General features: G+C 42.3%; 1 protein-coding gene across 3 annotated transcripts in view; it reads left to right on the top strand.

Annotated features, from left to right (window-relative positions):
• The first annotated feature begins 4,882 nt into the window (after positions 1 to 4,882).
• Positions 4,883 to 23,176, top strand: part of si:ch211-1i11.3 (mitogen-activated protein kinase kinase kinase 5) — a 28,114-nt gene continuing 9,820 nt past the window's right edge. Inside the window, exons 1-17 of one of the 3 annotated variants that reach the window (XM_017473018.3) lie at positions 4,883 to 5,342; positions 5,518 to 5,657; positions 6,737 to 6,924; positions 8,545 to 8,713; positions 9,364 to 9,470; positions 9,572 to 9,742; positions 10,709 to 10,821; positions 11,089 to 11,248; positions 11,358 to 11,508; positions 12,120 to 12,224; positions 12,788 to 12,837; positions 13,663 to 13,758; positions 14,912 to 14,996; positions 18,667 to 18,800; positions 19,091 to 19,218; positions 19,468 to 19,604; positions 19,706 to 19,811. In XM_017473018.3, coding sequence (XP_017328507.2) covers positions 5,015 to 5,342; positions 5,518 to 5,657; positions 6,737 to 6,924; positions 8,545 to 8,713; positions 9,364 to 9,470; positions 9,572 to 9,742; positions 10,709 to 10,821; positions 11,089 to 11,248; positions 11,358 to 11,508; positions 12,120 to 12,224; positions 12,788 to 12,837; positions 13,663 to 13,758; positions 14,912 to 14,996; positions 18,667 to 18,800; positions 19,091 to 19,218; positions 19,468 to 19,604; positions 19,706 to 19,811 — 2,368 coding nt within the window. In that variant the 5' untranslated portion in view covers positions 4,883 to 5,014. The remainder of the gene's footprint in view (positions 5,343 to 5,517; positions 5,658 to 6,736; positions 6,925 to 8,544; positions 8,714 to 9,363; positions 9,471 to 9,571; positions 9,743 to 10,708; positions 10,822 to 11,088; positions 11,249 to 11,357; positions 11,509 to 12,119; positions 12,225 to 12,787; positions 12,838 to 13,662; positions 13,759 to 14,911; positions 14,997 to 18,666; positions 18,801 to 19,090; positions 19,219 to 19,467; positions 19,605 to 19,705; positions 19,812 to 23,176) is intronic. The other 2 variants (XM_053682636.1, XM_053682639.1) reach the window with 2 other exon arrangements.

Raw genomic sequence — 23,176 nt, 5'->3', positions numbered from 1 at the left:
TATGAGATATACACAAAAACACAAGAAATACTTTTTCACAGCACTATAGCAAGAACATGATGGAAGACTACATTTGGGGGCTGCTTTGTGAAAGTGATTTACAATATAATCGTAAACCTCGAAAAACTACTCACAGCTAAATCTTTTGTGGTCATTTTTGTATAGATTTTGAATAATACATGTTCATTTTGATTTATACAATGTAAAATGAATATATAAATAGGTAAATTTTAAAATCCCAATGTCATGCTCACAAAAGCATAGTTTGCGGGGAACAAAAGCTGTATAAGCAGTTAGGAAATAACACATACTGCCCAGGAACAAAAATGAATAAATAAATAAATACATCATGAGATCAGACTCGGTGTTCTTTGCCAAGTATGCCTGAACACACAACTATCTTAACTTTTATTGCTTAGTGATTCCATATTAAAGATTGAAAATGTCATTTAAGACCCATGTCCCTTAGTGACTATGATCGTCACTGGGAAGAAACTGTTGTTGTGTCTGGTTATTTTGACACAAGGAAGAAGTTCAAATATGAAGGGTCTGGGTGTTGAGGTGTCTGCATTTTCCCACTCAGGAACAGTAAAGGTCCTGGAGAGAGGGCAGGTTTGTGCCAGTGATTCTTTCATTGGATTTATGGAGGCGGACAGGAAGAGTTTTCAGTCTTTCACCAGAGATCACAACCTGACTCTGATTAGGCCAGTCAAGGACATGTAAAAGGATGGCCAGCTCATTGGAACAGTTATATAATAATAATAAGAAGAAGAAGCAGAAGAAGAAGAAGAACAATCACCTGATAGGCTATTAAGTAAACTTTTAAAAAGTACAGATAACAAAATAAACAACTTGTTACCCAGCTGTGAGGTATCTAAACAGCCCCTTTTTTACCAGATCTGACTGAAAAAAAATAGCATGTGTGTATGTGATATGTGAGGTAGTTCTGAATGTACCAATATGACTAAAATGACCTATGACCTATGGAGAAACACATGTAATTGCACACAACAAAGAGTTTACTTTTCAGAGTGGCAGAAAATATTGGGGTAGTTGGCACATCTGCCAAAAAAGTACTGTATATGTATATTACATTACATTTATTCACTTAACAGATGCTTTTATCCAAAGCGACTTACAAATGAGAAAGTATGTACATTTATATACATATAGATGTATATATATCTATATGTATATAAATTGTGTTCTTAAATGTCTTAAAATGGTTACTGATAAGACTTTGATAAAAAACAAAAAACAAATTCAACATAACCATGGATGTGTTCTTATTGTTGTCTCCTTCTTTGAGTTTATATGGGTTCATGTTATCAGGATTTTGTCACCGTTCCTCCAGTATTATTGACAGAATGCCCAATCACTATATAGCCTTTGGTATGCTTTGTTTTTTTCACGCGTGCGCATAGTCGCACGCATAGCCTTTCACAGTATACTCCTTTTGATATGTATGCGTACACAGATGGTTGACGCATCCGCATTACGACAACTTGCACTGTCCCTCCTGGCCTAGAGTCAGTACAGAGCAGTAAAACAGGTCTGTTGTTATGAAGGAAGAATCATAACAACACAAAGAACAATGCTCACGTAATCTCTTGCCATGATTTGCACCCATATACAAATCCTTATACTCTTTAAGGCTAGAATTATACAATGTGTGTACTTTCTAACCTGCACTCGTTTCCGTCTCTTCCGTTTATTCCGTTTTTTCTTCAATTACCTTGAGAATCAACAGCCCTGGGTCACTGTTGCCACCTTGTGGAACAAATAAATATAGCAAAAGAATTAAATGCGCATGTGCGACCTGCGCATACAAAGTACGCGCAGTTATAAAAATCGGGCGTCGAGTACAATATGCGTGTACTCTGCTGATGACATAATTTGCGTCACATGTACTGTACGCTGTTCCTAATGTACATGTAAAAAGTGAAGCATACTTTCTACTCATCACTGTAGCTTACAGCAACAACATTTTTTTATGAATTTTGTGGCACTTGTAAGACTCTAGCCTAAAACAACCTGCCATAGAAAAAGTTATTATTATTATTATTATTTTTTTACAAAAAGTGATCTTAGCTTCCTAAAAGAGTTCCTCTTGTCCCATGTCACAGAGAAAATGTCAAAGAGGGTTCACTAGAGGACCAGACGGTTACCCTGAGGAAGTGGTGGATCAATGATTAAGGATCTGGGTTGATTGTGTTTTCAAATCTTGGGTCATTTAGACAGACTCTTAACCCTCAGCTGCTCAGTTGGATTCTCTCTCTCTCTCTCTCTCTCTCTCTCTCTCTCTCTCAGTTTTCAGTTTTTATGTGCTTTATTGGTATGACAAACAATTGTACATTTGTACTGCCAAAGCAAGTCCAAGGGAAGGGTAGTGTAAACACAAGAGAAATAACATAAAAGACAAAACAAAATTAAATGAAACTGAATGAAATACTAATAGATTAAATAAAAAATAAATAGAAAATAGTGCAAACAATGTACATAAATGTACAAATTAAGGACCAAATAAATTTACTATATACAGAATTAGTGAAAAAGAAGGACCAAATGTGTAAAATTACAGCATAAAAGTGAATTTACTAATAAAGGTAAGAAAAAATATATAAAACAATAATAATAATAAAGAAGAGTAATCACAACAATTGCAGGACACATAAGGGCAAGGCAGATAACTCACTGTCTTTAACATTGTGGCAGGCCGAGATATATTGTCTTAATCTTCTCCTAGTAGGAGGGGGAGTTTTTCACTGTTTAATAGATTGTCAAATGTTTGGTGTGTGTGTTTTCATTTTGGGGAAGAATATTTCTCAGATGTGTGTGTATTTTGTGGCTTCTGTTAGGAAGTGCAGCTCTGTCTCTGTTGTGTTTTGGTTACAATGTGGGCACAACCTTTCTTCCTGTGGGAGCCATGTTTTCCTCTGTCTGCCTGTTTCTATTGCTAGGGCGTGTCCACTCTGTACCTTGTCAAGGTGCTTCTCAGTTTTTTATCTGTCACTGTCTACTGTCTGCCATGGTGTACTGTTTTTTCAGGGCCAAATAGTATTGCATTTTACTCTGTTGTTGTGTTTGGGTTTCCAAATAGGTGACACAGTTTTGTTTCATTTATATTGTAATTTGGTCTAATCTGATGTGTTTGACTTTGTTCTTTTTGTCTGAAGTGTCAGTGTATGGGGGTTAGTAGTTGTTGGTGATCGTTCAGGGCTAAAGCTTCTGACCAGCTGAATGAGGTGGCTGTTTGCTTTGATCAGCTCTTGGTATTGCAGGGCTTTGTGATGATATGATTGGGAATCACTGAGTTTTTGGTGTTTCCAGAATTTGATTGCCTATTTCTGTATTTTTATAGTTAGTGGATATTTGCCTAATTCTGCCCTGCATGCATTTTTTGTTGTGTGCTGATGTAGGATATTTTTTATCCGAATTCTGTATGCAGGGTTTCAACTGGATGTTTTTTCCATTTGGTGAATTCTTGATTTGTTATTGGTCCCCACACCTCACTGCCATAGAGGGCAATTGGCTCAATTACTGATTATAATTATTATATTTTAATATATTAATTATAATTGTATTATAATTATTATATTTCAGCCAAATTCTAACAGTAATCTCTAAAGGATATTGTCTTTTGATGACATAAAACACCCTGTGGGCTTGATCTCTCAGTTCATTCACTGCAGAGTTGAAGTTGCCTGTGGAAATGATTTTTAGTCCTAGATTTCCTAATTTTATTTCCGAATGTGAATGTGTGTTGTGTTCTTTGGGATCTGGATATTTTCTGAAAGGTCATGACCCAAGTCTTTTTGAGGTTTCCTGCCAGGGCGCATGTCTGGCAGTACTGTTCCAGTGGGTCCAGGTTCTGCTGAAGGCCCTTTTCAGCAGGAGAGAGCAGGACCAGGTCATCTGCGTAGAGCAGGCATTTGATTTTTGAGCTGCAGAGTGAGACCAGGGGCAGCTGATCGCTCCAGATTGCTCGGCAGTTCGTTTATGTAAATGTTGAATAATGTTGGGCAGCAGCCCTGTCTCTCTCTGCGCTCCTGAGGAAGATATTTTGTTCACTTGTTGTTAATTTTTATTCCGTATTTACTTTCAGTGTACGCTGACTTAATAAGGTCATAGATTTTCCCCCCTATGTCACATTCAATAAGTTTATAAAATAATCATTGGTGCCAGATAGAGTCAAAGCTTTTCTCTCTCTCTCTCTCTCGCTCCACTAATCACAGGGTTGCTGGTTCGATTCCCGGCCCACATGCCGAAGTGTCCTTGGGCAAGACACTGAACCCCAAGTTGCTCCAGATAGCAGGCTGGTAGTGCCTTGCATGGCAGCTCTGTTGGCTGGTGTGTGTATGAATGAGAAACGGTGCATTGTAGAACCTCTAAGGTTAAAAGGCACTATATAAGTGCAGACCATTTACCATTTAGAAACCACAAAGAATTTATAATGGTTATAATGGGAATTGTATTGGTTTTAATGGAAACTGTAATGGTCCCTCTGGATGTCTACTGGTAAACTGTTGCTTCTTATTGTTGGCATGTTATGTCTAGTGGATATCATTAAGGACAGATCATGGTAAAATCCCTTGCACCAGCTGCAATATTTATTCTAGGCTAAGACTCAGTACTTGTAAACTTATTGTCTTATTGTTTTCTCTGCGGGAATTCATTTAAACTCGTCAAACCGTGTCCCAAAACTACGGTATAAACTCTGTGGGTGTACTGCAAGTTCTACAAAACCGCGGAGTTCTCGAGTATTTTGGTCACAGAATGAATTTCCAGTGAAATATTGACTAAAGATGGCGCTCCCACATCTGGAATAACGCGATAGCGAAAGTAGGCGGGGAATGACACGCGTCAGGCGAAGTCGAGCCGAGAAGCCACGCCCACTCTATATCACCTGCGTAATTACCCGACAGCGTCGCGCTGCAGTTCAGGTATGCAATTGCGAAGTCGTCGGAAATCATGGGATTAAACTATTAACGTGGTAGGAGACACGCAGGAAACGATGTACACGAGCGAGCGCAGGCGCATGAGCCTGCATGAGGTGAAAAGGAGAAACTCTGTTCGGGTTTCGGCTGGGAGTTTATGGCAGGACGCTCTGGCGCTGGAGCTCAGCGCTAACAAGAGCGTGACGTCACCGCGGAGCCGCAGCCGCGCTTTGTCTGTAGTCTATGTTGTGGTAGAAGACGCTTCAGTGGAGCAAAGCGAGGAAAATCTTTCTCTGCGGTGTGTTCGGGAAGCGTGTGCGGATTCCCACGCCGAGCTCCAAACCGTCCCGTTTGAGTCTATTTCACACGCCACGGCCAACACACTGGATACTTTCTACAACGCAGGCAAGTGCAGACACGCTTCAACAACTAGAAACTTCCAGAAAGCTGTGTGAGAATAAGTGCTCAGTGTAAATGTATAGCACTACCTGTAACACAGACAGCCTTCTGACATTATTCCACAAGATTGCTAAACATACTAAACTGTTGTTTGCTTTCTGCTGTTTTCTTGTTGCTGCAGATGTTGCCATAGTTGAGATGACTGATTCTCTCAGTCAGCCCTCTCTCTTCTATCACCTGGGTGTTCGAGAGAGCTTCAGCATGACCAATAACATCATACTGTACTGTAACAAGCAAGAGACTGACCTGCAGCTTCTCACGGTGGGTGGCTCAGTGAAACTTTTTGGCACTGGGAGAGGAAAATGACATTCAGCTAAGTATTAGTGTATATGCAGGAGCCATTATTTTCTGTTCATGTAAGATCCCCCTACCCTGCAGATTCACTTTGTAGGTGTACAGTGACTCATTGTGGCTGCAATCAACATGTGTCCTTAGCCATTCAGACCCTATTTTCCATCCATCACTGGTAAGGTGGTGCAGGTAGTGCTGCTGTGTCACACGACAAAACTCGCTGCTTTTAATTCTGAGTGTGGAGATTTGTTCGCTCTCCCCGTGTCTGTGTGAGTTTCCTCCTGGTTTTACTCTCTACCTCCTTAAAAAAAAACATGCATGTAAGAGAATTAGCTACATTAACCTTGGTGTGAGTGTGTGTGTTGGCCTGTGATGGACTAGTGTCCGGTCCGTTATGTATTCCTGCTTTACTCAAGCCAAATGTCTGGGACATGCTTCAGATCCACCACAACTCTAACCCGAAGCTGTTCCTGAAAATGAATGTTTCCGTGCTAAGGACTCGGCATAGGAGTACCAGGCAGTTATTCTCAGCACAGCATTGACATGGTAGTGTGTGCTGCTGGTACAAGCTGGTCGCCCCCCCCCCCCCCCCCCCCCCCCCTTTCTTGCCATGTTAGAGTTAGTTTAGCACTCAACAGGTCATTGTTTCCATGTACATATCGGTGTTAATCGTCAGTTAGCCCTTCATGTTGTTGACTGGAGATTTTTTTTTGGTTTGAAACTATTTGGTTGGTCACTACTGTTCTGTGAACAGCCCTCAAATAACAAATAATATCTGGCCATTTATGGTCCTCTGATGGTCTCCTTCCCACGATGGACAGCGTATTCAGGAGCAGTATGGGAACAGATGGGCTGCTTTCGGTAATGTTGCCTGTATGGTTGGTTTATCTAATAAAACAGCACTTGAGTGCACCCAGTGAGTGAAAGTGCATATAAGTGTTTTGGTATATTCATTGTGATCAGTTGTTTATGAAAATTCCATTCCAAAAGTTTATGTAGGAATTAATTCCATTATTGATTGATCAATTGATTGCATATGTCTTACACAGGAGCAGTGTGGGAGCTACACCTTCATTGCTTACATGGTGTCACCTCAAGGAAAGGTGTTTGCCTGTGATGCGACTCTAATGCGGGGAATCACCGAGATACTGCAGCCTAGCTTTACCATCGAGCCTCTCCTGACCCCTTTAGTCGAGCAGCTGGTGAAGCTGTTTGAGAATGTGCATGTCCATGCAAGGTGGGTAGTAGGGTTTGACCAGGTGAAAGAATTACGTTGTGATGTGACATTAATTGACCTGGATGTTTTCAAAACTGTGATAATTCCTATGGAATAAGAAGTCACAGAATTAACAATACCACTTATCTTAATGAATTTTCAGGGTAAGTCTCTGTATGTTGCCTGCTTGTATTATATATTCTAATTAAGCTCATCTGCCGCGATGCAGTCTGCTGATGTCGCATTTTCAACAGCGATTGCATTTAATGCCACATAACACTGTAGTCACAATACAACTGTTATAACTCATCTACAGTACTGTGCAGAAGTCTTAACCACTTAACAGTCTTAATTTTGTCTTCGACGCTTATTTGATGACTTCTATGTTATTAGATCAGTAAAAACCCCGTTTTAGATTCAAGCATTACTTTTCCAGCTAAAATGAAACGTTACAGAAAACCTGTTTGTGTGTCAGTAAAGAAGGGAACGTATTCTGTAATGCACCCCTTTTCAGACAAAAAAAAAAAGAATGCTAATTGTGTGAGTCAAAATTTCATGATGAACTATAGCAAATTTTCCAAAATGCTTAGAAAAAGAATACTAGCCAATTTCCTTATAAAACTGCACAAAATCTACCTGAGACTACTGATGCTAACAGTTTTCACAACAAATATTGACATAATTTAGTGCTGTTTACTGCTCTTTATAGAAGTTTGAAAGTTAGAAAGCTAGAAAATGTTTAATCTTATTATATTTGAATGCGTCTTTGCTTTATGGCATTTTTGTTATGAGACTTTTGCACAGTATTGTAACAGGTTTTTTTTTTTTTTTAAATTAATAGGATTTTAATTATTTTGTTAATAGGATCACTCATAGCCCTCAGCAGTTAGTCAAAGCAACGCAAAAAAACAGAATTTTCTTATTAAACTATGTCATCTTCATCATAAATTATTACCTTTTTTCCACTGTTTACTTAGCACACTGTATGTGCTTCTAATTAGTAGTTCTCTGTGCAGTTGATACTGTGGATCCTGTGGATGAAAGTATGTGGACACCTGACTATCACACCCACATGTGTTTGTTGAACTTCCCATTACAAAACCATGGCCCTTGATATGGAGTTGGTTCCCCCTTTGGTGCTATAACAATTTCCAATCTTCTGAGAGGGCTTTGTACTAGATTTTGGAATGTTGCTGTTGGGATTTGTGCCCATTCAGCTACACTGAGAGTACTGATGTTGGATGAGGAGACATGGGGTGCAGGTGGTGTTCCAGGAGTGTTCAGTGGGGTTGAGGTCAGGGCTGCTCGAGTTCTTCCACTCCAACCTTTGCAACCCCTGTCTTCATGAGCCTCACTTTTTGCACAGATGTATGGTCATGCTGGAACATGTTTGGTCCTCTTAGTTCCAGTGAAGGGAAATTGTAATATTACAGCATATGAAGACATTCTATACAATTGTGTGCTTCCCACTTTGTAGCAACAGTCTGGGAAAGTCCCACATATCAGTGCTATGGTCAGGTGTCCACAAACTGTTGGTCATATAGTGTAGGTCTCTGTTAGTCTACTTGTCATGTTGCTTATTCTTTTCAATCTTTTTATCCTGGAGTGCTGATAAAATTACTCACTTAAACTGTTTTCTAGTGAGTATGTGCACGAATCAATCCGGCGGGAGATCCGAATGGCACGCGAGCGTTTCAGTGGGGAATCGCTGAGCCAGGAGCTGAACCGAATCCAGAAACGCCTGGACACTGTGGAGCTGCTTAGCCCTGATATAGTGATGAATCTACTGCTGTCTTATCGTGATATCCAGGTCAGACTTTACACTATGGTCAAGCATGAATTCTGTGTGCATGCGTGCCTGGAAATATAGTGCTAATTTTCTCTGTTACCATATTAAATGGTTTACAGTCTTGTTATGATTTGTTGTGTCCCCTCTCTCTTGCTTACAAATGCTTGGTGAGGACTGGACCATATTAAGATATTTTTTTCCATCACTCCTGGTTTTGTTACTGTATTTTGCATGGACTGGTTCCTCTTTTAGATACAAAATCAATATCAGAGCTCTGAGTATCAGCCAGTACCCATTACAAGTTTTTGTTGCCAAGTGTTGCCAATATGTGTGATGGTGGCCTGCTTTAAGATTTTGTGTGTCTTGTTTTTATGTGCCAGATGGGTATTGTGTCAGTAAACAAACCATGCATCCACAACATAAAATGTCACCACACAGATTAAAATATTTAATGTCTAATCCCATTGTAGCACTGTAAGACAGTATTCTTCTATTCTGGATTAATGCTATACAACTGGAAGTCAAGATTCTGAGTAAATGATGCATGAAATTGTGTCGCAAAATAATGAAATTGTATTATGTCCTGTAATTGGCAAACAAATCAATCACTGTGACAGCCATTTGTAAAATGAGCGACTGACATTGTAATTTAATATTGGACTCCTTTACAGGATTACGAGTCCATAATCAATCTGGTGGAAACCCTGAATGACTTGCCCATGTGTGCAGTGGCTACACAACCAAATATCAAGTTTCAGTACATATTTGCTCTGAATAGGTAAGCCTTTATATTTATTCGTGACACTAGGAAGTCATAATCATGACTCATAATCTGGACTATTTTTAAATCAAACATGTACTTTTGACTAATCTGTTCAGGAGGAATCGCCAGGGTGACCGTGAGAAAGCCCTATCAGTCATTCTGCCCGTACTACAGTCAGGAGAGCCAGTGGCCTCAGACGTATACTGTCTCTGTGGACGCATTTATAAGGACATGTTCCTGAGTTCCGGCTTCAAGGATGTACACTGCCGTGATCAAGCCTGCTACTGGTGAGAAACTGCACCCAGTCCCTATCCATAATCTGCCTCAATTCTCTACTCCCTACATCAGGGGTGTTTAACTCAAATTTGTAAAATTCCTTTTATACAAAAGTCAGATTAAGCAACTAACATGAGTGAATGGTGAAAACCGCTAGCTTTGAATTCATAACCATTAATGAGTGGTTTGTAGTGGTGGCATAATTTACCAGTTTTGACTAGCAACATTCAACACATATATTTAGAATTTGATGTGGGGAGAATAAACACAGGCTTAAATACACAGAATAAACACACTCTGTCCACTCATGTTTAAATATTGTTTTTGTCATGAACCTTTTTAAACAAGCCATGCTGTCAGTTTGCTAATCAGACCAGAGCGCTTAAATGAAATAGAATGTAAAATCTAATGAAGTCTATGAAAACTCTCCTCTTTATGTACTAATGACCTCACTCCTTTAGCTACTTTCTGGTCCCATGTGCCCTTTCTGGTCCCACCATCCGTTTTTCATATGTTGATCAGCTCTACTACAGTATTGTTTTCCCAAGGATTCAGTTCGGTCCTCTGAAATACTTTGCCGGGTCCACATCTGGACCACCGTCTTCCAGCTGATGACCCCTGCCCATATAAATTAGATTACAATCTTTAATTTTCTCTCGGCTCAAATGAATGGAAAATGATATTGTTACTGAGCCTACCAATTAACACAATAATTTGGCTCACCATGTTGTTCATGTGCATGCGTGGTGGTTTTTTTTTTTTTTTTTTGAGACCGCCATCCTTTGATTAAAATAAGGTGTAGAAGTTTTTGGAGAGAGCCTTATCTCAGAGTATTGATGACCCTTCTATTGGTGATGAAAATGATGGTGCACATAATGAGTTAGTAGTCTAATCTTGTGAGAACACTGCTCTGTTCTTCAGAAGGCTGTTACAACTCAGTCTTGTCTGATTCTTTATATCCACATGTTTATTCCAAGGTATGGTAAGGCGTTTGAAATGGAGCCCTCACTGCACTCGGGCATTAACAACGTGGTGCTTCTCATGGCTGCCGGCCATGAATTTGATTCTTCTGTTGAGCTGAGAAAGTTCGGTATGTCTGTAACATGTGTATATATATATTATATATAGCTTGTATATAACGTGTATGTATAACTTGTCCATTTAGAGAAGCCGTAAACTTTCGGTTGACCTGATGTCGTTTCCCTTGTTTGTGTACTTGTTTAAGATTGTTTTTAGTTCTAAACTTCACTTGGGTTTTTGACATTATAACAGATTTTGTGCATAAAAGGTATCTGATTTCTCTGAAACTGAAGCTGTTGTGTAATGTTGTGCCTACTTCCTTTGTTCCGGGGGAAAGGCGTCACTCTCAGCAGTTTGCTCGGTAGGAAGGGCAGTTTGGAGAAGATGCATGATTACTGGGATGTAGGTTTCTACCTTGGGGCTGGTATTCTGGCCAATGAACACAAGAAAGTAATCGAAGCCTCAGAGAAACTCTACCGTCTCAAAGCACCAATGTGGTGAGTGCCACAACTCATGTCCAGTTAACACTTTATCACTCATTCATCCAGGGATTAACGTGTGTGTACTCTTTTGCCTTGGTGTGTACTTTCTGGATTTTTTTTACAGGTATGTTGGATCAGTCATGGAGACATACATTCTATACAAACAGTTTGCCAAACCGCCAGAGGTGAAACACTCAAAACAAGAAATTGTCGACTTCTGGATGGAGCTTCATGTGCAAGCATGCAAACCTACTCTTTCTACAGCACGTTGCCCCGTACGAGTTCAATCTCTTCAATTAAATCGTATTTATTTGTATTGTGCTTTTAACAATATGCGTTGTCTCAAAGCAGCTTCACAGTAATCCGGATGTAGATTTATATTTAGATCTCCAATGTACAAGCTAGCAGCAAAAACTCTGAGACAACATGAGGAAGAAACCAGAAGAGGAAGCAGAACCAAAAGGTCCTCTTCTGGGAGACCCCAGATTGTGTTCAAAAGATGTTCAGTCTGAACATATTGTTAATAGGAGTCCTGGGATGAGCACAGGACAGTCTTTCTAATTACAGCAGCAGGTCCTAGGTACAAGTCTACAGTATCTGGAGAGATTATCCATTAAATCAATGGTGAGATTTGGCCATGAAGTTTATTTGGGAAGTGCACATCTTTAAGGTATCTATGTGGGGCCGTTAACTGCAGTATAAAGCGAATCGTGAGTGTGGAAGCTTGGAGCAGAAGTAATGTATCAGGATGAATCAGGCAAAGTCATAGGGCGAGAAGTGTTCCAGAAGTTTGTCGAGATCTCTTCTCCATTCAAGCTTTTTAATTAGAAACAGCAACTTCAGTAAGAAAAAAAGACAATGAGTTCTGTAATGGTTGTCATTGCAGGTACTGATCCTAGAGCCCACTAAAATCTTCCAGCCCAGCATAGTGAGCGTGTGTGAGGAGGACAAGAGCCGCACCGTGCAGCTGAGACATGTTACACCACTACAGGTACACACCATGCTGCATGCGCTTGTCTGCTCTGCTAAACTTCCCCTCAGTTCCATCTGAATGGCACTGGCAGTAATACTGAATTATTAAAAGGTTGTTTAAATAATTTAAGAAATTGAAGGAGGGGAGTTTTACTTGTCAGTGTGTAAAGTATACCTGATTATCGCAGTTAGCACAGCTGGGGTTTAGTTATACTGTTTGTAACGTGACACATTAGTGTGAAGTTTACACCCAACAGGCTGGAACAGCACTGTGTATAGGTTGTTGAACATGAATATTGTATGCTATTGGGTGTTACTTAGGCAAGAACAAGACAGCAATCATAAACCGGCTGTATCATCTCAGAAATTGTACACTTTTGTTCATTATGTGACTAGAATATGTTTCACCGTGCTGCCATATTATGCCATACATATCAAATGCTTTGTACACTTTGCATTGTCTGTCTCACTAGATACCATGTGTGTAAGCATGCATGCTGGTGTGTGTGTGTGTGTGTGTGTTCATTCGCAAGTGCATGTGCGTTCATTCGTTCGTGTTCAATTATGTCTTGCCACATTTAGAAAGGCCTACATGAGTGGACATTCCCTGCATCAGCAATTCGTGGAGTGAGGTATGGACACCTGGGTCTGTCTCTCTCTCCTTTTTGTTTCTGCCTCTTTCTTTCTTTCTCTGTCTGATTCAGTTTTTCATGTGCACATTCTCTGACTGTCCCTCTCTGACTCTCTCTCTCTCTCTTTCCTGTTTCTGTCTGTGTGTCTGTCTGTCTCTTTTCTGTCTCTCTTTCTCTGTTTCTGTCTGTCTGAATCGCTCTCTGTTTTATTCCCCCAGATGATTACTGTTCATTTCCTGATTTCTTTCCTTCTTTCTTTCTTTCTTTCTTTCTTTTTTGGCTATTTCTGTAGTTTCCTTTTTGTGACTGGGGCATGACAGTCATGTTGGCTACAGGTCAACATCATTGTGTACATTCCTCTTGGGTTTTTTCTTTTCTTTTCCATACAGCATTCAGAGCAGTAGGTGGCTTTCTTTCTAGCTACATGTTTGCAACACAAATCACGTGCAGGGTATTTATATTTATGGGCGGCTGTGGCTCAGGTGGTAGAGCGAGTTGTCCATTAATCGTAGGGTTGGCGGTTCGATTCCCATGACTCCACATGCCGAAGTGTCCTTGGGCAAGACTCTGAACCCCAAGTTGCTCCCAATGGCAAGTTAGCGCCTTGCATGGCAGCTCTACTACCATTGGTGTGTGTGTGAATGGGTGAATGAGACACAGTGTAAAGCGCTTTGGATAAAAGCGCTATATATATGCCAAGTATATAAGTGCCTATACAAATATACAAATACAAATGCCATTTACCATATATATATATATATATATATATATATATATATATATATAATATATATAATTACATGATCTGTCATGTTTCACTTTTAGTGTCTCTAAATTTGATGAGCGGAGCTGTTTCCTGTATGTGCTTTACAACTCCGATGACTTCCAGCTGTGCTTCCCAAGTGATCTGCACTGCAAAGGGTGAGTGCCAAAGAAAGCTGCAAGGCGGGACTGTAATGTTCTTCTTGTATGTTTAAGCCAAGATCTGTACTGTAAAGTTGAATTTGTTTCTAAGATTGAGCCAAAATATATCAAACAGGAAAATTCCACCCAGCATTGTTCTTTGTAACTTTGGCCATGTCTTGGTGATGAGAGACTTTCTTCTTAGAAACTGTTGTTTGGCCTGATTTCATTTCAATGACTACGTTTACAGGGACAGCAGAAATCTAATTATTGACCTTACTCTGACTAAGATAATAATGTGATTAAAGTGTTTACATGAGTTGCTTTTAGAATACTCATTTCATGTACCCGTGTTACATGTTATAGCACATAATTAGATTAGAGACACACGTCATTAAAGGCACACGTCACCGCGCCACGCTGTCCGACGTCCCTCCAGAATTTCACGTAATTTACATACAGTTCGTCTTCGTTATGGTACCGTGTATACAGTTTTGTGTGTTTTTTATTTTTAATTTTTACGAACGCTTCCAGTGCGGTTAATTATTTGTCATGCTATACCTGCTAATAGACGACTGCTTGAAGCCGTGGGCTGCGTCCCAAACCGCGTACTTACCTACTATATAGTAGCCGAGATACATGTATTTCGTCTACTACAGGCCTATAGTAGGCAAGTACGTGGTTTGGGATGCAGCCGTGCTCTCTTGTCCGCTGTAAAACGGTTGAGCACTGCCGTGTGTGGTCGTGTCCTGTTGCAAAATGCAGTGAAAACTCTCACACGATGTTAATAATGTGATTAAGGTGTTTACATGTCTGTAATACACGTCAACAATGTGACTAAAACAGGAGTACTCCACATGACTTAATTCGATTTGTGTTTACTTCGAGTATGACTTTAGTCGGATTAAGGTAATTAAAAATTGCCGTTTACATGGTAGTTTTTAATCAGTGTATTGTCTTAATTGGGTTAATAGTGGATTATTGTTGTCCATGTAAACGCACTGACTGTCTCGTGCAACTCACTGGAAATGTGTTAGCCTTTTTTTGCTTATTTAAACAATAACTAGAAAAGGGTTGTTTCCATGGTAAATCATGTTAATGAGTTATTTCTTTTAAATGCCTCTTTTTGGGTTTCTATTGTGCACATGCGAGTATGACTTTCTTTACTCAGATTCTGTGAACTGGTGAGCTCTCTGATCAGTCAGGGAGAAGGTGCAGGGGACGACTCCAGCTTGGAGAGTGAAGGTCTGTTGGAGGTCAGTACTACTTTCATAACATTTCATTATCTCCTTACAGTTGAAGCAGCGAACAATGTAGCTGGTAGAGTTTTCAAAAATATAGATTTTTCAATACGTATCAATTCTGAATATTTTCCGCAGTATCGATACACCGATACCAACTGCGCTTTCTCGATCTCTCTTCAACCCAACACTGCAGTGCCCACATAGACCCGCTTCCTCTCACTCACTCACAGTGCTGTCTTCTCGTCTCATTCGCTCCAGTTGAATAGCATTTAGTTACAGTGAGGGGAAAAAAGTATTTGATCCCCTGCTGATTTTGTACGTTTGCCCACTGACAAAGAAATGATCAGTCTATAATTTTAATGGTAGATTTATTTGAACAGTGAGAGACAGAATAACAACAAGGAAATCCAGAAAAACGCATGTCAAAAATGTTATAAGTTGATTTGCATTTTAATGAGGGAAATAAGTATTTGATCCCCTCTCAATCAGAAAGATTTCTGGCTCCCAGGTGTCTTTTATACGGGTAACAAGCTGAGATTAGGAGCACACTCTTAAAGGGAGTGCTCCTAATCTCAGCTTGTTACCTGTATAAAAGACACCTGTCCACAGAAGCAAGCAATCAATCAGATTCCAAACTCTCCACCATGGCCAAGACCAAAGAGCTCTCCAAGGATGTCAGGGACAAGATTGTAGACCTACACAAGTCTGGAATGGGCTACAAGACCATTGCCAAGCAGCTTGGTGAGAAGGTGACAACAGTTGGTGTGATTATTCGCAAATGGAAGAAACTCAAAAGAACTGTCAATCTCCCTCGCCCTGGGGCTCCATGCAAGATCTCACCTTGTGGAGTTGCAATGATCATGAGAACAGTGAGGAATCAGCCCAGAACTACACGGGAGGATCTTGTCAATGATCTCAAGGCAGCTGGGACCATAGTCACCAAGAAAACAATTGGTAACACACTACGCCGTGAAGGACTGAAATCCTGCAGCGCCCGCAATGTCAACCTGCTCAAGAAAGCACATATACATGCCCGTCTGAAATTTGCCAATGAACATCTGAATGATTCAGAGGACAACTGGGTGAAAGTGTTGTGGTCAGATGAGACCAAAATGGAGCTCTTTGGCATCAACTCAACTCGCCGTGTTTGGAGGAGGAGGAATGCTGCCTATGACCCCAAGAACACCATCCCCACCGTCAAACATGGAAGTGGAAACATTATGCTTTGGGGTGTTTTTCTGCTAAGGGGACAGGACAACTTCACCGCATCAAAGGGACGATGGACGGGGCCATGTACCATCAAATCCTGAGTGAGAACCTCCTTCCCTCAGCCAGGGCATTGAAAATGGGTCGTGGGTGGGTATTCCAGCATGACAATGACCCAAAACACACGGCCAAGGCAACAAAGGAGTGGCTCAGGAAGAAGCACATTAAGGTCCTGGAGTGGCCTAGCCAGTCTCTAGACCTTAATCCCATAGAAAATCTGTGGAGGGAGCTGAAGGTTCGAGTTGCCAAACGTCAGCCTCGAAACCTTAATGACTTGGAGAAGATCTGCAAAGAGGAGTGGGACAAAATCCCTCCTGAGATGTGTGCAAACCTGGTGGCCAACTACAAGAAACGTCTGACCTCTGTGATTGCCAACAAGGGTTTTGTCACCAAGTACTAAGTCATGTTTTGCAGAGGGGTCAAATATTTATTTCCCTCATTAAAATGCATATCAATTTATAACATTTTTGACATGCGTTTTTCTGGATTTTTTTGTTGTTATTCTGTCTCTCACTGTTCATTCTATAATTTTAATGGTAGATTTATTTGATCATTTCTTTGTCAGTGGGCAAACGTACAAAATCAGCAGGGGATCAAATACTTTTTCCCTCACTGTATGCTATTAGAAAGATGGCACAGCAGTAGTGCTATTTGGAAATATTTCAAGATTTGAGGCAAATGAACACAGAAAGGCGAATGACACACGCAAGCAAATATACAGGTGTTGCTTGTTAACAACGCTAATTTAGCAAAGCACCTGAAGGACATGGTTGGTAACAGCGCCTAAAATACTCTGTGAAAGATATTCATTTTTATTTGAAAATACATAAGATTGCACCGTTTTGTTTTATCCTTGCACTTTATTGCCTTTTAAATGTGTGACGATCTCAGAGGCTTTTGAACAAGTGCACATCCTCAAGAAGTTTTCATTAATGTAAAAATATACCTTGTTGTCATGTTATTGCCTTTCTGTATTTATCTTTTAATAAAAATCAAATGTTTTATGCCTTTAATGTTTCCCCGTGGTGTCCAATGGTATCGAGTATCCATATTTTTCAATGTATCGAAGTTAGAAATTGCAGTATTGTGGCAACACTAATATCTGGTTTATTGTAGTAGATATTTTATACGTTCTATTTAATGTATAATGTGTGTATATACAGATTTGTACATATCTGATGTTTGATGATCAATTCATCCAGATTTTCCATAATTGTGCCACAGCAAGGTTGAATTCTTAAATCTGATTGGTCAGAAGGTGTGGGCTACTTTTATGCAACTGGACGGTTCTGACAGTAGTTCTGACTGTAACGTGAACGAAGGTTTATGTTAATGCGTACTTTCTAATATGTTCTTGTTTCTATAGTAACAGCTCACACACAGGGACTTGTATGCCGGATGCTGTACATAATTTAAGCTTAATAATTAATGGATATTTTTTTTAAAAACTTGCTTTTGTTCAACAAAGAAAATGTGTTTTCCACGAGTAGATGTTTATTTTGCATTTATGGAAGGAGTCTTGCGTGTCCATGCTTTGTAAAAGTCACTAAGTTTCCTGAAACAGGAAGTCTGCAGGACTGTGGAGCCTGGTCTAGTTTCTCGGTAACACACGAAGCTGCGTTTTTTTTTTTTTTATGTCTCCGTCAATAGGTGGTGGAGGCATTATGTTTTCAGGTTGATTGTCCGTCTGTCCGAGATTATTGTTAGCATGATGTTTCAAGAACAAATGGTTTAATGATTTATATGGAATTATCTCTTTACCCAGCAGATGGACTGATTCGATTTTGGAATTGATCCAAACCGGGTCAAGGGCAAATGTCTACAATAGGTTTTCCTCAATAGCTTCCTTTCTGTTTGAATTATATTTTAAAGGTATTCCAGGCATACAAATTGGTAGCGGAGGCAGTTGAGTTCTTCTTGTATTGTCTTATTATTTTTTTGAGAGAGAGCGTGAGAATGAGAGAGAGGGGGAAAAAGGGAGGCTCACCAGGGGACGAGTGTTTATAACTGCTGTAGCATATCAATAATAGCAACTAACTTCTAGTGACGTTCCATAAAATTTAAATGTAACTATAAATAATTTCAGTGCATGATGTGTGTCATTAATACATATTGTAATTGTTGTATAAGTGGAAAAACGTGTAATTATACAAAAAAAAAATCCACTTCACGTAGGGTTGTTTTACACAGCCTGCATGGTCTGTCATGTTATTCCATGCTTAAGTAATTAAAGAAATGACTGTGATGATTAACTAACATTTATTTATCATGGTACGTTAAATGACAGGTTCCCAATGAACAGGTTTCACTATGTGACCAGTCCCAGCATGCATGTCAAAGTTTCCAGTCTCTGCTCAACATCTTGTGACAAAAATATCAGCTTTCATTTTAACCCCCGATGCTGTATTTCTCCCAGTACATGTATGAGAAAGGAGAAAACGGAGAGAAGGTGGTACTGGGGAGAGGAACATATGGAGTGGTGTATGCTGGACGAGACTTGAGTAATCAAGTGCGCATCGCCATCAAGGAGATCCCAGAGAAAGACCGCACGTATGGTCATGCTCAGTTTTTCATTTTTGCCATTTTTATAGTGCAGCATGCTTGACTAAACTGACTAGATATAATCTACGGTTTTGTTTTTTTCCAGCACTTATGTTTAAATGGAAAAAGATTTGACCTTGTGTTCTCAAGGGCTTGCTCATTTCCTGCATGAGAATTTGAAGCCTGTTTAAACTTTTTAAAAGTGTTAATCAAGCGTTATTACTTTCAACTAGCAAATGCCATTAGAACTACGTTTTTTTTTCTCTCCATGCACTTTTGCATCTATTTGTGTTTGCCAGTTACTCTCAGCCTCTCCACGAAGAGATCGCCTTGCACAAGAGACTGAAGCATCGCAACATTGTGCAGTACCTGGGCTCTCTCAGCGAGGATGGCTTCATCAAGATTTTCATGGAGGAGGTGCCAGGCGGTAAAGCTGCTCCACCCTATTCTCTCTAATAACGTCATTAACATTGTGTGTGGAAATTCAGACATTTATGGTCGGCCGGAAATTCTTGAAGTGTCTGTGTGTGTGTGTGTGTGTGTGCGTGTGGGAGGATTTCTGTCTGCCACAAAGTGCCTTTGGCACATTGCTCTTTGCAGCACAGGGAATGTTTGTCTGTAAGAAAGCAACATGTGCACACACAAGCACACAAGCCACTTTTCATTGTTTTCACAGGAAGCTTGTCCTCACTCTTAAGATCAAAGTGGGGTCCTCTTAAAGACAACGAGCCCACCATTGTCTTCTACACCAAGCAGATTCTAGAAGGACTGAAATACCTCCATGATAACCAGATAGTTCACAGAGATATCAAGGTACATTTGGGTTCATGCTAAGAGTGAGAACATGTATGTAATGCATCAAACATATTACGTTTGATTCCTCTCCATTGCTCTTGCTTTTCTCTTCCCACCAGGGTGATAATGTCCTGATCAACACCTACAGTGGCGTACTCAAGATATCTGATTTTGGAACGTCTAAAAGACTAGCAGGAATCAACCCTTGTACAGAAACCTTTACAGGTGACCTTTCACTTTCAGTGATTGTGCATTAACACACCTTTCACACCTCTGTTTATTGGTGTTGTAGTTTGTGTGTGTGTGTCTGTGCTTGTATGTGTCTGTGCGTGTGTCTCTGTGCGTGTGTCTCTGTGCGTGTGTCTCTGTGCGTGTGTCTCTGTGCGTGTGTCTCTGTGCTTGTGTCTCTGTGCTTGTGTCTCTGTGCGTGTGCGTGTGTGTCTGTGCGTGTGTGTCTGTGCGTGTGTGTCTGTGCGTGTGTGTCTGTGCGTGTGTGTCTGTGCGTGTGTGTCTGTGCGTGTGTGTCTGTGCGTGTGTGTCTGTGCGTGTGTGTCTGTGCGTGTGCGTCTGTGCGTGTGCGTCTGTGCGTGTGCGTCTGTGCGTGTGCGCGTCTGTGCTTGTGCGTGTCTGCGTGTGTCTGTGCGTGCGTGTGTCTCTGTGCTTGTCTGTGCTTGTGTGTCTGTGCTTGTGTGCGTGTGTCTGTGCTTGTTTGCGTGTGTCTGCATGTGTCTGTGCGTGTGTCTCTGTGCGTGTGTCTCTGTGCGTGTGTCTCTGTGCGTGTGTCTCTGTGCGTGTGTCTCTGTGCGTGTGTCTCTGTGCGTGTGTCTCCGTGCGTGTGTCTCCGTGCGTGTGTCTCCGTGCGTGTGTCTCTGTGCGTGTGTCTCTGTGCTTGTGTCTCTGTACTTGTGTGCGTGTGTCTGTGCTTGTGCGTGTGTCTGTGCTTGTGCGTGTGTCTGTGCTTGTGCGTGTGTCTGTGCGTGCGTGTGTCTGTGTGTCTGTGCGTGCGTGTCTCTGTGCTTGTCTGTGCTTGTGTGTGTGTGTCTGTGTGTGTGTCTGTGTGTGTGTCTGTGTGTGTGTCTGTGTGTGTGTCTGTGTGTGTGTCTGTGTGTGTGTCTGTGTGTGCGTGTGTCTGTGTGTGTGTGTGTCTGTGTGTGTGTGTGTCTGTGTGTGTGTGTGTCTCTGTGCTTGTGTGCGTATGTGTCTGTGTGTGCGTATGTGTCTGTGTGTGCGTGTGTGTCTGTGTGTGCGTGTGTGTCTGTGTGTGCGTGTGTGTCTGTGTGTGCGTGTGTGTCTGTGTGTGCGTGCGTGTCTGTGTGTGCGTGTCTCTGTGCGTGTCTGCTTGTGTGTGTGTCTCTGTGCTTGTGTCTGTGCTTGTGTCTCTGTGCTTGTGTCTCTGTGCTTGTGTCTCTATGCTTGTGTGCGTGTGTCTGTGCTTGTGTGTCTGTGCTTGTGTGTCTGTGCGTGCGTGTGTCTGTGCGTGCGTGTTTCTGTGCTTGTGTGCTTGTCTGTGCTTGTGTGCTTGTCTGTGCTTGTGTGCTTGTCTGTGCGTGTGTCTGTGCGTGCGTGTGTCTGTGCGTGCGTGTGTCTGTGCGTGCGTGTGTCTGTGCGTGCATGTGTCTGTGCGTGCGTGTATCTCTGTGTCTGCGTGCGTGTGTGTGTGTCTGTGCGTGCGTGTGTCTGTGCGTGCGTGTGTCTGTGCGTGCGTGTGTCTGTGCGTGCGTGTGTCTGTGCGTGCGTGTGTCTGTGCGTGCGTGTGTCTGTGCGTGCGTGTGTCTCTGTGCTTGTCTGTGCTTTTGTGCGTGTCTCTGTGCTTGTGTGCGTGTGTCTGTGCTTGTGTGTGTGTGTCTGTGTGTGTGTCTGTGTGTGTGTCTGTGTGTGTGTCTGTGTGTGTGTCTGTGTGTGTGTCTGTGTGTGCGTGTGTGTGTGCGTGTGTGTGTCTGTGCTTGTGTGTGTGTGTCTGTGTGTGTGTCTGTGTGTGTGTCTGTGTGTGTGTCTGTGTGTGTGTCTGTGTGTGTGTCTGTGTGTGCGTGTGTGTGTGCGTGTGTGTGTCTGTGCGTGCGTGTGTCTGTGCGTGCGTGTGTCTGTGCGTGCGTGTGTCTGTGCGTGCGTGTGTCTGTGCGTGCGTGTGTCTCTGTGCTTGTCTGTGCTTTTGTGTGTGTCTCTGTGCTTGTGTGCGTGTGTCTGTGCTTGTGTGCGTGTGTCTGTGTGTGTGTCTGTGTGTGTGTCTGTGTGTGTGTCTGTGTGTGTGTGTCTGTGTGTGTGTCTGTGCGTGTGTGCGTGTGTCTGTGTGTGCGTGTGTCTGTGTGTGCGTGTGTCTGTGTGTGCGTGTGTCTGTGTGTGCGTGTGTCTGTGTGTGTGCGTGTGTCTGTGTGTGTGCGTGTGTCTGTGTGTGCGCGTGTGTCTGTGTGTGCGTGTGTCTGTGTGTGCGTGTGTCTGTGTGTGCGTGCGTGTCTCTGTGCTTGTGTCTCTGTGCTTGTGTCTCTGTACTTGTGTCTCTGTGCTTGTGTGTCTGTGCTTGTGTGCGTGTGTCTGTGCTTGTGTGCGTGTGTCTGTGCTTGTGTGCGTGTGTCTGTGCTTGTGTGCGTGTGTCTGTGCTTGTGTGCGTGTGTCTGTGCTTGTGTGCGTGTGTGTGTGTCTGTGTGCGTGTGTGTGTGTCTGTGTGCGTGTGTGTGTGTCTGTGTCTGTGCGTGTGTGTCTGTGTGCGTGTGTGTCTGTGTGCGTGTCTGTGTGTGCGTGTGTGTCTGTGTGCGTGTGTGTCTGTGTGTGTGTGTGTGCGTGTGTGTGTGTCTCTGTGCTTGTGTGTGCGTGTGTGTCTGTGTGTGCGTGTGTGTCTGTGTGTGCGTGTGTGTCTGTGTGCGCGTGTGTCTGTGTGCGCGTGTGTCTGTGTGCGCGTGTCTGTGTGCGCGTGTGTCTGTGTGCGCGTGTGTCTGTGTGCGCGTGTCTCTGTGTGCGCGTGTCTCTGTGTGCGCGTGTCTGCTTGTGTGTGTGTCTCTGTGCTTGTGTGTCTGTGCTTGTGTGTCTGTGCGTGCGTGTTTCTGTGCGTGCGTGTTTCTGTGCTTGTGTGCTTGTCTGTGCTTGTGTGCTTGTCTGTGCTTGTGTGCTTGTCTGTGCTTGTGTGCTTGTCTGTGCTTGTGTGTGCGTGTGTCTGTGCGTGCGTGTGTCTGTGCGTGCGTGTGTCTGTGCGTGCGTGTGTCTGTGCGTGCGTGTGTCTCTGTGTCTGCGTGCGTGTGTGTGTGTCTGTGCGTGCGTGTCTGTGCGTGCGTGTGTCTCTGTGCTTGTCTGTGCTTTTGTGTGTGTCTCTGTGCTTGTCTGTGCTTGTGTGTGCGTGCGTGTCTGTGCGTGTGTGTGTGTCTGTGTGTGCGTGTGTCTGTGTGTGCGTGTGTCTGTGTGTGCGTGTGTCTGTGTGTGCGTGTGTCTGTGTGTGCGTGTGTGTGTCTGTGCGTGTGTGTCTGTGCGTGTGTGTCTGTGCGTGTGTCTGTGCGTGCGTGTGTCTGTGCGTGCGTGTGTCTGTGCGTGCGTGTGTCTGTGCGTGCGTGTCTGTGCGTGCGTGTGTCTGTGCTTTTGTGTGTGTCTCTGTGCTTGTGTGCGTG

Source organism: Ictalurus punctatus, chromosome 1, assembly GCF_001660625.3.
Source record: "Ictalurus punctatus breed USDA103 chromosome 1, Coco_2.0, whole genome shotgun sequence".
In the NCBI taxonomy this organism is placed as follows: Eukaryota; Metazoa; Chordata; class Actinopteri; order Siluriformes; family Ictaluridae; genus Ictalurus; species Ictalurus punctatus.
The sequence above is the reverse complement of the archived record's forward strand: the minus strand, read 5'-3'. Positions and strand labels throughout refer to the sequence as shown.